This window comes from Cucurbita pepo, chromosome 5 (assembly GCF_057944985.1).
Source record: "Cucurbita pepo subsp. pepo isolate OVF chromosome 5, ASM5794498v1, whole genome shotgun sequence".
Taxonomy (NCBI): Eukaryota; Viridiplantae; Streptophyta; class Magnoliopsida; order Cucurbitales; family Cucurbitaceae; genus Cucurbita; species Cucurbita pepo.
The window spans coordinates 4,013,234-4,027,258 of record NC_141802.1 but is presented as its reverse complement, the minus strand read 5'-3'; the positions used below and the strand labels follow the sequence as shown (position 1 = coordinate 4,027,258).

The following is a 14,025-nucleotide window of genomic DNA, read 5'->3' as shown; positions in this document are numbered from 1 at the left end:
CATGAATTGTATAACTTTTGACACACTTCGTTGATCAAGCTAAAGATATAATCATCCATCCACAATGTGTAAACAATTTCTTTTAATCTCTTTGCTCACCAATTTTTATGGATTGCCATTAATTTTCCTTCATTTTAAAGAGGTTTTGAGGAGATATATATATATGTATTAATGGCAAGACTTAGTTTCAATCCTATTTTTTATATTCAGAAATGTTACATTATGCAATATGGACAGCTTTTTACTGCTAATAGTTCATCACAAAATCATGAAACAACTAGCAATAAGACTAAAAGCTGAAAGAGCCAAAATCAAAAAATCGACCAACAAACCCATTGCAAAGCGCTTAAGAGCATCATTCATCATAGCAAGAGCACACTGGGCTGCTGCCAATCATATCTGGAGATCATCCAATGAGAGCTCTTGTGCAGTCAACATCTTAAGCTTCTGTACCAGTTAAATACAATATTGATGAACAATAATGGGTGTCACATGAATGGCAGAAAACAAAGGCAAATTCGAATATAGAAGGTTGATGCTAAATACCGTAATAAATTGTGGAGGATCATCAATACTTGTTGAACCTAAAACTACTTCTCTCTTCAATTTCGATGTAAGCTTGTGACAAACTCTAAGCTGCAAGTTAAAAAAGATATCATTAATCTATCCAGATGGGTAACTGAAGAGACCTGTTCAAATTATATTAAGAACAAAACATACCTCAGACCTAGTTGCTCCACCTACAATAAATACAAAGATACGTTGGCCCATCTTCTTAAAATCACTAGATGCATGCCTCAGTACCGAATCGCTGTCCAGAAAGAGATTGTTAAACTTGCAACCATGCATAAAGAAAAAGCGAGAAAGAAATTCTGATGATCTCCAAGATTGTTGCAGGTTCAGATCTCAATATCTTATTAGTTTCCAAGTAAACCATGAATCAATGGTTCAATAATGAAAATTAGAAAGGCATCAAGCGTGTATCAAATGAACCACAAAAATGTAAGTGCCTTCTCAACGAGCACAACCCACACTTAAAAAAACAAAAATGAAAATAAACATATAAATAAAGCACCTTGAGTATCCATCATCAGAATTACGAGGTCGGGCCCATGTGGGAGTCCGTCTTGATCTCATTGAATGAGCAGATGGAAGTTGCTGAACTGCTGCTGTATGAGACGGTCCATGGTAAGTTTGACTGGGGTCATTTAGACATGGATAATCCTCCTTGGATAGTTCACCTTTGCTAAGTTTTTCAACTAGTTCCTAAAAAATAGTTTGGGACAATAATGACATTGTGGTTTTGTATAGATTTCAAGAAAGGTAAATACCTCAAAAGCCATCCCCATAAAATGATCACACTAACTATGACCACAAGTGTATGTTATGTGTCAACCTGACTATATTGAATTTCAGATTTACAGTCCAACAAGAATGCAATGTTCTTTTAATTGTGAAGCCATCAAAAGAGCATGGCAGCCTGAAAAGGCATTCTCCGTGTCATACATTACCAGCACATGTTAAATCACCACTACACATAAACGCTTAATGGGATAGTTGATGGGGAAGATTCTTTTTGTAGTATATTCTAAACACTTCTTCATGAGTGGTTCTTTTTTTTTTTTATGGAAAAACTAACCTTTCATTGAGAAAAAATGAAAGAATAGTACAAAGGGCTTTGGATTAATATCAAAACAACATTCTCGAAATTCGAATTTGAAATCAAGACCTACTATAATATCATGTTTAATACCTACCACATCAAGCTGATAGATTAGAGCAAAAATGAAAATTTCAATAACAATATAATCAAGCCCGCTTCTGTATAAAGGCCGTCCAGTCATATCTTACTAAAAAAACCTATTAAGAAGTGCATATATAGATTGAACAAATAAGTTTGACCATGGTTTTACCTCTATTATGGGATAAAACCGCGATAATTGCCATGTTTCTTCTTCACCCTTTAGTTGTTTCCTAACTGCACGCTTCTTCTGATAACAAAAGTATTGTCAGGCATTGAACAAATAAATTCAAGGAGCTAAAAGATAAACACTTTTACCTTATGAATATCAAACTTCAAAGAAAATGACCCTAATGAGCCTTTTTTGCTATCAGGTGCGGCACCACCAAGTAATCTCATGTTGGTAACAGCATTCATATCATCTGGTGGTAGTTTTGCTAACTGTCAAGTGTTAAACTTCATCAACATGCAAAGTACGAAAAATAAACGGAAATATCTTCACTATGCAATCTTGTAAAAAAGATAAATAAATTAATTAATCAAAGAGCTGGTTGGTCAAAAGGTTGTCTTTTCCTTCTTGGGGTGGGGTACTAACCTTCATTAAATTTAGACCTTTCTCACCCTCAAATTTCTCAGGATAAATGGCTGCAAGAATCATCAATAACCGCAACTTATTTTCGCGACTTACATCCTGCAAAAACGTTTAATGTAGGTTTCATGTTCATAACTCAAATGACATGTACTTAAGAACATCAATATAATTTCAGTAATCACCTCGTTCGTTGTCAAAAATTTTATTACATCTTTTGTTCCTGCATCTCCGAAAACAAGGTCCTGCTCAAGTTGCCCTAGTTCTCTTAGCCCCTCATCCTTGATTATCTTGTTTAGTTTTACTGCAATCTGAATTAATAAACTCAAAGTCAGTTCCTAAGAAATCTTCAGAGTTATTTCCAACTCTTCTAGATATTGAACATATTGCTGAGCAAAAAAGGAACGAAGATTCCTTTTGCACCTTTCTGGAACATTTTGCCAGTTTCTAAGGTTGCTTCACGCAGCACAGTTCTCAACCACAATACAAAATCAAACCTGATTGAATTATATATATATACAGACAGACAGACAGATAGATATAGACATATATATTCTTCTCTCCTCCATTTATAAGCTAACATTTTTTGCTCTAGGGAGAAGAAAAGTAACATACAACATTTCGTTTGTCTACAAGAAACTAACCTCCACATGAAGGGAGAGCTTGTCAATTTGTTCACTATATTGCGGCAATGCCTGAACCATCTTTTGCAGATCCCGTGTGGAGAGTTCACTAGTACTTCTACAGCACATCAGAAAGTATTAGGTCAGAAAAGCGACATCATTGTAAAGTAGGCTTCTTACGAAACCCAATATCATCTAACAGACCACAGGAAAAGCTCGCACAGGTACTGATGCTTGGTCAATAGAATAAAAGAACCAGAGTTTGATAAAGAAAAGGAATTCACTATTTTTTATTTTTTATTTTTTATGAGAAAGGAAATTGTTTAAAGGGCAAGCAAAATTTTGTTTAGAAAAGAGGCAAATAAGGCCTCCTTCCCCTAAACCCAATAATATGAAAATATGTTTACAAAATAGATTAGTCAAAATGTCCCATCATTGAAACCCTGAGAGCTAAATTTGTAAGTAAGACATCATGAAGGAAAAAATCTTCAAAATTGCACCAATTACTTTATACCCACACTTGTCAAACCATAGCACCAACCATCACGATCCATCATTAAACCTTGACCTTGGTTTTTTTATTTGCGACCAGTGACAATATCAAGGAACCACTCTTGAAGACCTTCAGACTATCGTTCAAATTGAATTCTCAGAAACAGAAATAATAGATTTTTAAGTCCAGCTTAGCGTTTACAAGCAAGTGAGCTTTCTTGTGTCATTGCACCCAAGAAAGAGATCTTACAAAATAAAAAAATAAAAAATGAAGTTTTTCTGTTCGATTCAATCCACCAAGGTTTTTTTCTTTATATATTAATTCTATCGGTGGTTTTTTCTTTATATATCAATTGTATTGGTGGTGCTGCATCCCATTAATCAACATCCTCCTCAACAAGATGTCACATGCTCCATTACCAACTTGATTTCCATTTTATTGAACTTTCCATCAGGAAGTTTGAATCCAAGGGCTTGCAGAACTCTCCCTAAACATCGAAAGTTCTAATCACCAAGGCTCTCCACCAAGTTAGTTTTACAGTGAGAGTTTCCAAAAGGAGAATCTAACATCGAAAGAGCAAGTTGATTCGACAAAGTTTCAGGCTGATCTAGCACAATTTTGAACATGGATTAACATAAGATTAGACATCCCCTGCTTTGTCAATCTTCCATATTCTCCTTCTTGGGTATTTAAAAGTCTGATATAGCTGATAACCGCCAAGCTCAAGAAACACCTTGCAATCTCCCTCTCATTGAAGTTTCTTCTTTAGTTAAAAGTTCCGCTTTTATTATCTCCATCCTGTCACTTTGGCTTTTGGCAATGTGGTATAACTTTAGAAAAGAGATTTTGATGGATAAAAGGCAATCTCAATTTAGAAACATAGACTTCCTTCACTTATGTAACTTGTCCTCCACGTCTTCCACTAGGGGATGTCATTGAGCAGCAGAAAACCAAAAGTGGGTAGGTACTGAGCAGCCTCATCAAACGTTATAAATTGATTCCGGCAATAAAGCTCTCATAGAAATTTGTCTTCACGCCTTTACTTTCTAATAGCTACCAAGTGGCCTCATCAAAACTTCTAAATTAATTCCCGCAAAAGCTTTCGTAGAAATTTATGTCTATGGCTTCACTTTCTACAAGACCGAGAATGTAAAACATTGGAAATTCATCTTGATAACGGGAGAAGAATACTATGGGTAATTATTAATATACAGGAAATAGGCGAGCTAAATTCCATTAATCCCAATTGGAAAAGCTTAAAAAGGTTCCTAATACAAAAATAAAGGAGGATTTTACTCAAAACAATAGCAAACACCAAAAGTAGGAAAGGAGACTAGGGGGGTCCCAACCTTAGCCCCATGAAGCTTCAAATTTTACCTCCTATTTTTTTAAAAAAGAAACAACTTCTTCCGTAAAAATATGATCAAGACGTTAAAATCCTTCGAAAGATTCTCTTACAAAATATCAATCTCTAAAAAACAGAGATTATGGGCATCAATGTTAGCACAAGGATGATCAAACACTTCGCCAACAGATACTCTTGTAAAAAGGGTGAATGACCGAATATGTACCTACCATTACCCTTAAAGGGAAACCATAAATCTTTTTCCTTAGGGAAACTATTATTGAAAAATAAAAAGAAGGTCGTCAACATGGCCATCATGTTATACTTCCAAAGGTGGAAGGCTCACCTTAATACAAGTCACACTATCCAACCTCCCCACTTACTACACGTCTCTATTGGAAATGCCACAAAAAGTAGCTACGATTATTTAGAAAGTGGAAAGATGGGTCATATTTTGTCCGATGGAATATCATAAACCTCCCAACACACAAGGGAGGACTTCACCTATTTTTTATAAAGGAGAAGAACAAAGCAATCATCCTAAAATGGATAGGAAGATATCATCACAAAGGAAATGCCTTGTGGAGAAAACTTTAAAGGCTAAATATACTTCTACATCATGTACAAATCGACCCTCTACATTTTCTACAAAGGGACCATGGAAGTACATAAAAAAACACTAAAACCTAATCACCAACCGAATTTGTCATGGGGTGGGTGATGAAGGAAGCACATCATTCTAGACTAACCATAGACTGAAAACACCACGTTAGCCCTGCGTATCCACTTTTGTATAGACTCTCTTATAACAAATGAGCCACCATCAAAGAAACAAGGAATGATGTCAACAATTTCTAGGACCAAAAACTTAGTAGGAACTTAAAAGGATAACCAAGCTAAATTATCTAATATTTTTACTTCCTATAGTTATACCTCCCTCATTGCAAATTGGGAAGGTCTTTTATAAACATCATGGATTATACATCCCTCTTGTAAATTTCAATCATCAATGAAATTGTCTTTTATTAAAAAAAAGTTAAAAAAAAAAAAAAAGAAAAAAAGATAACCAAGCTATAGAATGAGCAGAATTAAATCTCGATATTGTCCTAGTTGTATTATCTAAGACTACAACTTGTCTGCCTTCGTTGAATGCCCTAGGTTTTTGGACATGCTGTCCAAGACTAGCTGCATTCTAGTGGGCCATGATTGATAATTTCTGTTTAAACTAGTAACAGAAAATCCCCAACTTTTCACATCATTCTTTCTCGAGAATAAGAATAATGTAACTTTTGCAAGTGTAACGCATGCAAGATTTGTTTTCATAAAATTTATCTAGCACCTCCCGAACATCCACTCTCACAGAGATTCCAGTTGGCTTTAAAGAATTCAGATGCAAACTCATCAGGACAGATGCATTTCCCACGGAGCACACGACACTATATGCCCCTCTTCCTCCCCAAACAGTCTTTCTAACCCACAACTAAAAGAAAGATGAGGAAATCTCTTTGACAACAACAAACAAAAGAGGAAAATTTGCATCCCGAAGTCCTAACAAATTATGTGTATATGGAAATCTAATTGAACAGATTAAGCATCCGATCATCGGCAGTCTGATGGATGGAAAGATGAAAGTTCTAGTAAAACAATGAGGAAAGCATACGATGGAAGCAGAGCATCCCACATCACCAAGAGAAAAAAATCTTCTCAAATACTTCACCTATCCCTACAGCATCCAGGATAACGTTGACCCCAGTAATCAATACTAGAAGGGAGCCATCTGAACCTTAGGTAGATATATGAAAAATGTTTCCTAACAAAGAACGGTTCTGGTATTTAGGTGGTTCAATATCCATTAGAGTGACGCTTGAATACATGATTCCCAAGTACACATTCATATTAATACCATGAAGCATCCCAAAAGAAAGCAAACACAACAGCGCTAACCTCGAAACTTGATGCATTTGTGCAGCTTTATTCTTAGATACAAAGTGGGCCATCTTCTCATGCAACCGCACACTTGCCTGAAAAATTCATTTATGACAGAAGAAAACAGAGAATAATGTTCAAAAGAATTCAATAAGCACAGGGCATACATCTGCAATGTGTGCATGGCGAAGCTCAAGCCAAACTGGATCGTGGTCCTCCAAGAGGACCTCTTTCTTCTCTGGTGGACCTCCAACTTTGCTTGGAATCTGAACAGTAAAATATCTTAATCAACAAAGAGCCTTAAAAAAAATAAAGCCCAGAAGCAAATAAAGAACTAACAGAATGCTAGAACTTACCTCGTGAACATATTTATTCCCCTCCATGCTTAGCAAATCACGGCACATTGCATCATATGTCCATTCATGCATAACAGGAGCAATCTGGGGGGGTGGAACATCCTCATCACATACCAAACCCACAAGAAAAAATGATGCTAAAATCACGTGTTTTATACGTTAAAATAGCCAAACTATATATGTATACCTGATCTACGGAGCGATCAAGAATCAGCAGCTCACACGTTTCTGACTGAGGAAAATTGGGGATCGTTTTCTTATAGTTTGTAATATAGTCATAGACACCAGCAGCAACTTTTGTAGGAATGAGGTCACGGAAAGTCGTCATTGTAGTTGCATCAAGGGACTTGGCAGCTTGGTACCGAACAGAAGGAAATTCCTGAAGAAGGAAAAGGTTAGGAAGATCTGACACCTAACATAATTGCAACACCAAAAAAATACAGTCTAAGAAGGTGCTTCAAGCTTAAGCCTTGAGGAGTCTCAATGAAAAGCAGTACATTTTTGCCTCGAGGCTTATGCCTCATACTCCTATCATATTTAAGAAACGAAAGTAATCAAAAAAATTAAAAAGGAAAAGGAACTCAAGATAGAAAAGAAAAAGGCCAAGGAGAGACTGTCAACTATACACAAGAAACATATGTTGGATAAGTGGTCGTCCAGGAAGCAAACTGGATTCATAGAAAATATTCCTATTGTCCTGTTTCCGCCTTCCAACAAATAGCCAAGAGTCATCCAATCCAATCTGCTTCTCATCTTCATTCTAAAGAAGGGCCGAAACAATCTGGAGGAAGTGTAAAGTTTCTTTTGGTCCGTTTTTTCTCAAAGGCTTCAATGCTAATAACATTATCATGTCCTCTGTAGGAGAAAAGAGAAATTGGCCTTCCATATTTTTTCTTGAGTGTCAGTTCACTAAATGGCTTTGGTCGAAGCATTTTGATCTCTTCAGTTTAGCTTTATATGGGCCTTCTGGCCTGAGGGTAACTTTACCATTTTGGTTAGGTATGATGGAGAAATTAGACCGTCTTGGCGAAGTAGTTTGGGACCTAGTCACTTTTTCTAGGTTCTTCCAGGGCTTCTCTCTTTATACATTATTGGAATCATTCAATTAGTTCCGTGAAAATAACCAATGTGGACTTCTGTTTGTTACCCATTACCTTCCAGTAGCCTTTGTAATTTTATTGATCAATGGAATCCGTTTCATCCCTCCCCCCAAAAAAGCACTAAAAACATTACCCCTACTAAACCAAACATGACATAATCAAGGATGCCTTTTGCCTTTAAGCACAAACAATACCCTTAATGATGCAAAAACTGTGCCAATGCGGATAGCCGTCTCATTCAGACATGCTGCACCTTTTTGAGAACTCTCGTCATCACAAAAAAGTTCCTCCAGAGCTTTCTCGCTGTTGGTGATAAAACCCTGGAAATGTAAGATTATTGACTAATATATGAGTATAACTAGTTTATAGAACACAAACTTGATATAACAGTAGTGCAGGAACGAATTTAAAATCACAATATACAGTTCAAGATATAAATGTCCATGTTACCCCCTCGATGAAAAACCATCCTTCAAATTCAAAATAATACCTTCTCGGCTAAGAACAAATTTATTATTTCAGTATGAACAAATGTTGGAAAATGAAGTAATCTCCGTAAAGGATTATTGAGTAGAAGTCATAAAATCATTCTTTTTTAGAAGAAAAAAATATCAAACTAAAATATCGTCACAAAATTTCTAAAGAATAAAATATGAGAGCTACAAATAATTAAATTATTGATCATACACCCGCATTGATCAAGTAGGCTTAGATGTACCTGGCTGTCTATGGCAAAGTACTCCAAATTCATCTGCATGATGACATGAAAAGGAAGGTGAAAAGTTAATGATCATTTTTATCTAACAATTAAAGAAAAAAAAACGAACTAGCTGAATTATAATCTAAACCAACAGACTGCAATGAAAAGAAATCAAACAGAAACTTCAGTCTTGGCCTGGAGATCAGTAACCTCTTTTAGGGCAGCTATGCGAGGTAAAACAGTTGAATCTCTCTTGATTTGTGTGACTAATTCCCTTGATATAGGTGAACTGAAGAAGACAAATGCCCTTCAAGGATGCAAAAGAAAATAGATTCAACAACTATTGCACAAAAATGCTCAACTAGAAGCATTAAATAACTGGGAGATGGGTATAAATACTTCCGGTATAAAGGAGATCTCCCTGACATGTCTGCCAGGAACATGACAACACTGCATTTTTAAAAGAGAGAGAGAATGAAGAATTTAGCTCCAATTTATACCATCAATCTAAGATTAAAAAAAAAAAAAAAAAAAAAAAAAAACCTAAATCTACACCATTCCCGGTTGATTGATAAGAGATGTAAGATATTGTGACAAAAAGCAAAGGAAGAAGGATCCAGCCTAGAAGGTTAGAAAAATATCCTCTACTTGAGGGGGTTTATTTTATGTATCTACAAGTATGAAATAAATAAAATGCTCTGTTTCATTACATTTGATAAATGTAATAGAAGCCTTTTTTTTTTTTTTTTTTTTTTTCTACCTCAATTTATGCAATATAAGTGCAATAGACATAAATTAAGACAAGATCGGAATGAGATTAACATTCAAGTCATAACCATCAAAGATAGAAAAGAAGAACTCTAAATGCAGAAGGCCAAATAAAAAATCTAATCAATCATAAAAAAAAAATGCATTGCATTCAAATCTAGCAAAGTAAAAGATAAAGACAAACTATGGTCTTAGAGCTTAAAATTATATGAAACTATTAGATGGAATTGTATAAATCACATAAAAATGTACATATATTACTTCTCTCGAGAAGGCTGAAGGAAATAGATAGCATCCATGGACGGCAGTGGCTGCCTTCGTCTGTATATGTCTTCTACCACTGCAACACCAAAACAATCCATATATTTTCAAAGCCCAAAAACTATAAATTCCAAATGAAGAATATATCTAGGTACCAGAAAGAATTTCTTTCGTAATTTACCACAATCCCAACAGCTAACAAAAAGGTTTAAATTCTTCTTGGTTTCTGCTTCAGATAATATACACATATAAATAGCTTTTAGTTATGGATGGATCAACTAAATAATACAAATCGTTACCTCAGATATATGTATTTCCTACTAATTTAACTTAGGGATTCACATCATTGTGTTTCAACATCAGCATATTGTGTTATATTCAGAAAACAAGAGTTCTTTGACAGGCTTGTATTCTTTTTTTTTTTTTTTTTTTTTTTTTTTTTTGTGTGTGTTTTTGAGGTTATGGCTAGTAATATTTTTAGGTATGGGAGGGGCCACAAACGAGGTTAGGAATCTTGGAAGTTATAAGTCTTGTTGTGAGCATCTGTCCCTCCACTTTTTTGTAATTTTTTAGAACTCAACACTATTTTGTAATTTTTTAGATACTCAAAGGCACAGTTGTACAACCTACAAAATAGATCTTATTCAAGTAAGGGTGCCTCTCCACTTTTTTTTTTTAAAAAAAAAAAAAAAAAAATTAATGAGGTCTTAATATTTTGGATTGAAGTCTGAAATTTCGAGACTCATTCTGTGGCATTCTTTTTTGTACATCCGTGTATATTATTTCATTTTTCTCCATGAAAACTTGGTTTTATCATTAACAAAAATCAATACAAAGTCAACCAATGAAAATTGGTGCATTAGGAAATAATCTGGAATTTTCACTTCCAGAGTTGCAAACCACCTCTGCCAGGAGCCAGTTTTTTTTTTTCCTTCTTTCTTTTTCTTTAACTTCTTGCAGTAAATGGAACCATATAATATCATGAAATATGCAATATACTGTCTACACAACACATCAAGAACGAATCACAGAAGACAGTATCTAGAATAATTGGTGTAATATGTATTAGAGAACTTGCTTGTGTTTCTTACATGAAACACCTTCATCTGTGATATCAGCCATCTTGCATGCGTATGACATTATCTTGACGGTAAGTTTGTCCATGATGAGAACCTGTGAACAACAGATCCAGACACCAAGAAATCTAAAAGGGAATGTGATGTAGTAAACCAAACAAAAAGAAAACAAATGATTCTTCCTGGTTCAAAAGAAAACGAAAAATGAATAACTCAGCAGATTTTTTCACTAGAGGAAGATGCACACAGAGAACTTCCACAAACTCCAAATAGTAAATTCCCTTTGTTTTCCAAGTATCCATTCAACAAATTGCATGTAAAAAAGCAAACTGCTACATCAGATTTGCAAATTTAAAGCCACATAGGAATCATATTTGTTTAAAGAATGAAAATGAGTAACAAATAGGTTCAAAAGTAATTTGTTTAAATGAAAATGGTTATGAATATGACATACCTTCCAGGTTGATTTCGAATCCCCTGTTTTGGCTGACCGAAGCATTTCATGCAGCAATCCTAAAGGCGAATTTAAATGGATATAAGTAAATTGGTTTATTAGGTGCCACAATACAATACACTGGTCATCTAGGAAGTTTAAAGATCTAAGGTCAATCTTCTGTAATATGCAATATGATAAAAACATGAAAAGTTTATAATGATGAAAATTTTGTTTGATATCATAAAGAAAAATGAAAATTTGCTAGGATGCAAGTAAACTAAAGGAATGTTTTAAGAGCCCCTCTAAAGCAACCAACAAATTCATATTCCATCTCACCAGGAACTAAAGTGTTTTGAGGTGTACAAAACCGTGGACTTACCAAAACCCAAAAGAAGAAAGTGTAGTGGTTAATATGAAAATTAGTAATTATTTGATATGTCGTACAGGATATGGTAATCCGTCTTCACTAACACGTTCACATCTAGCAGCTTCATGCTTATCAATGCCCGGATGCATGCCAACCCTGAACTGAGTGTATGTTTTCAGCACATTCGATTTATGCGTGAAGACATTACAAATTTTAGTTCAATTTACAATTAAGCTTTAGAAGGATTTCTTCCAAACCATTAACCACCTTGGGCCAGTGGGAACATAGGGACATTTTATGGTTCCTCTTATCGTAATATCAAATGTGAAAAAAGGAAACCCATTCCCCAAATCCACTCGTAAGTTAAAGCAAGTTCTAACAATCATAAACAAAACCTCAAATTGGGCTTATAAATTGGTAGAGACATCCAAAAAACAAAAAATATGGAAATAAAATCTCTTATCATCTGAATTCAACTACCAGTTACAACACGACAACCTCTCCCGGAAAAAATTAAGTTTAGAATAACCTGCCATTTCAGTCTGCGATTGAATTATTCAAGATTCTAGAAGACAAAAACCAAATTGGAGGATTAATTCAATGGTTATCAGCCAGAAGTGGGATGATTCAATCAAGAACAATTTAAAATGGGAGGGAAAAAAAAATAAAACAAGCGCAAAGGAGAGATATGAGACTCACGCTCGCGGCTGATTTGCTTGAAACTTTTGTGATCACCACATTGAGAAGATGAATCAGAATCAGAGAACGACATGGTAAGGGCCAAGAATTCCTCCTTCTGATCGCTTGGTTTCACCAGAAAAACAGAGATCGTTTACGAATTGTGGAAGTTCCGGGAGGAAAAAAGAGAAGATCGGAGAGAAGGACAAAGAAGATTCAGTTCCACGCAGAGATGATCCTGAAAAAATCAATCACCCAGAAAGTAAAAAGGGGGGGATCAATTATATTGAATTACGGGCGCGGGGGAAGAAATTGATGGTCTGAGTTTAGGCTGACGGGTTTTGACTCGTCGTGAAGGATGAATTAGCAGGCGCTATTCTTCCGACTCGGAGCCCGCGACGAAAAGGCAACGAAAATGGACCGCAATTCTCGACCACCTCCATAGATGTTGGACTCCTCCGTCCGCCACGTAGCCTCCTAATGACCATTTTGCCCAACAAAATTATCTTCTTCATTAAGAAATTGATTGGCAAAACCAAGAAATTAATTTTTAGAAAGTTTTAATTTAGTGTATAAACCATTTATAACATTTTATTTATAAGGATAGATTAATTGTAATTTAATCAAATTTCAACTTTTATGTAAATTTAATATTCCATCCATCAAATATATATAAGTATAACAATTAACGTGAATTGATGTGAACTCGATATATGTTGGTCGGAAAATTCCATTTTTTTATAATAATTTGAATATTTTTAGAAGAGTCCGTGTGAAATTATTTATTTTCTAATTTCAAGTATTTTTAATTATTATTTATTTACTATGTTACCAATTTATCGGTACAAAATGTCTAATAAATTTTTAAATTTTGAATATTAAATGCAATAGATATTTCATATAATCAAAAAAAAAAAATTAAAAATACACATGTATTAAATATAATTAATTGGTCATTTCTTAAACTAATATTCAAAACTTGATAATTTGGATATTAAAACTAAACTAAATTATAAAAAAGATATTTCTAAACTTAATAAATTATTACAAAAATACACCCATTCTTCCAAAAAATAATAATAATAATAATAATAATAATACCCTCAACCAATTTTTTAGAGTGATATTTGTTAGACAAACACGACTCTCCATAAAAGGCCTCATACCAAGCCAGCTCTCCATCATCCAACAATATTTACTCTAGCCTACAAGCACAAATCTATAATTCCCAAAGTACTCTAATTTTCTTCTTTTTTTTCAGTGTGCACGGTTCGCACTAGCAGCTTTACCGAACTTATGAGGTAATATCAGTTCGAAGGGAGCACCAAACACCGAAAGTGAAGTTGTTCCTACCTACAAGAGTATCCACCCTTCTAAGGGATCGAGAAGGGGCAATGAGATTGTGAGACCAATAGGGAGAGGAAATCAGGTGTGAGGTATGAGGTCAACGGTAATATGTCACCCGACTTTAATGAACTAAAGGGGTTCCCCGTCCCTACCTTGTTTGCTTTATTCCTGTCCCTACCACCATTATGACATTGACAAAGATTTTAAATGCTACAAGGT

The 14,025-nt window shown here is 34.8% G+C and overlaps 1 protein-coding gene across 2 annotated transcripts; it reads right to left on the bottom strand.

The window, feature by feature from the left end:
• Positions 1 to 181: 181 nt before the first annotated feature.
• On the bottom strand, positions 182 to 12,927 carry LOC111795484 (SNARE-interacting protein KEULE). 2 transcript variants are annotated; one of them, XM_023677935.2, is made up of 21 exons: positions 12,481 to 12,927; positions 11,433 to 11,491; positions 10,994 to 11,075; positions 9,903 to 9,981; positions 9,273 to 9,323; positions 9,084 to 9,180; positions 8,892 to 8,924; positions 8,368 to 8,493; positions 7,261 to 7,452; positions 7,074 to 7,157; positions 6,885 to 6,983; positions 6,736 to 6,812; positions 2,975 to 3,071; positions 2,516 to 2,641; positions 2,337 to 2,432; positions 2,060 to 2,182; positions 1,914 to 1,988; positions 1,076 to 1,266; positions 721 to 811; positions 547 to 636; positions 182 to 447 (listed from the first exon to the last, which is right to left on the bottom strand). In XM_023677935.2, the coding sequence occupies exons 1-21, from the start codon at positions 12,551 to 12,553 to the stop codon at positions 394 to 396; spliced, it is 1,995 nt and encodes a 664-aa protein (XP_023533703.2). In that variant the 5' UTR covers positions 12,554 to 12,927; the 3' UTR covers positions 182 to 393. The 2 variants fall into 2 exon arrangements, with proteins under 2 accessions (XP_023533703.2, XP_023533702.2); XM_023677934.2 differs by having other exon boundaries at positions 1,914 to 1,991; positions 12,481 to 12,926.
• Between the last annotated feature and the right edge of the window lie 1,098 nt (positions 12,928 to 14,025).

Bases quoted from the DNA above. Each gene is read 5' to 3' on its own strand.
- LOC111795484 (XM_023677934.2), bottom strand. From the start codon at position 12,553: ATGTCGTTCTCTGATTCTGATTCATCTTCTCAATGTGGTGATCACAAA. The intron at 9,181-9,272 runs GTATTTATACCC...GCATCCTTGAAG, and splicing joins AGATCTCCTTTATACCGGAA to GGCATTTGTCTTCTTCAGTT. The intron at 6,813-6,884 runs GTATGCCCTGTG...TGAATTTTTCAG, and splicing joins GCCATGCACACATTGCAGAT to GCAAGTGTGCGGTTGCATGA.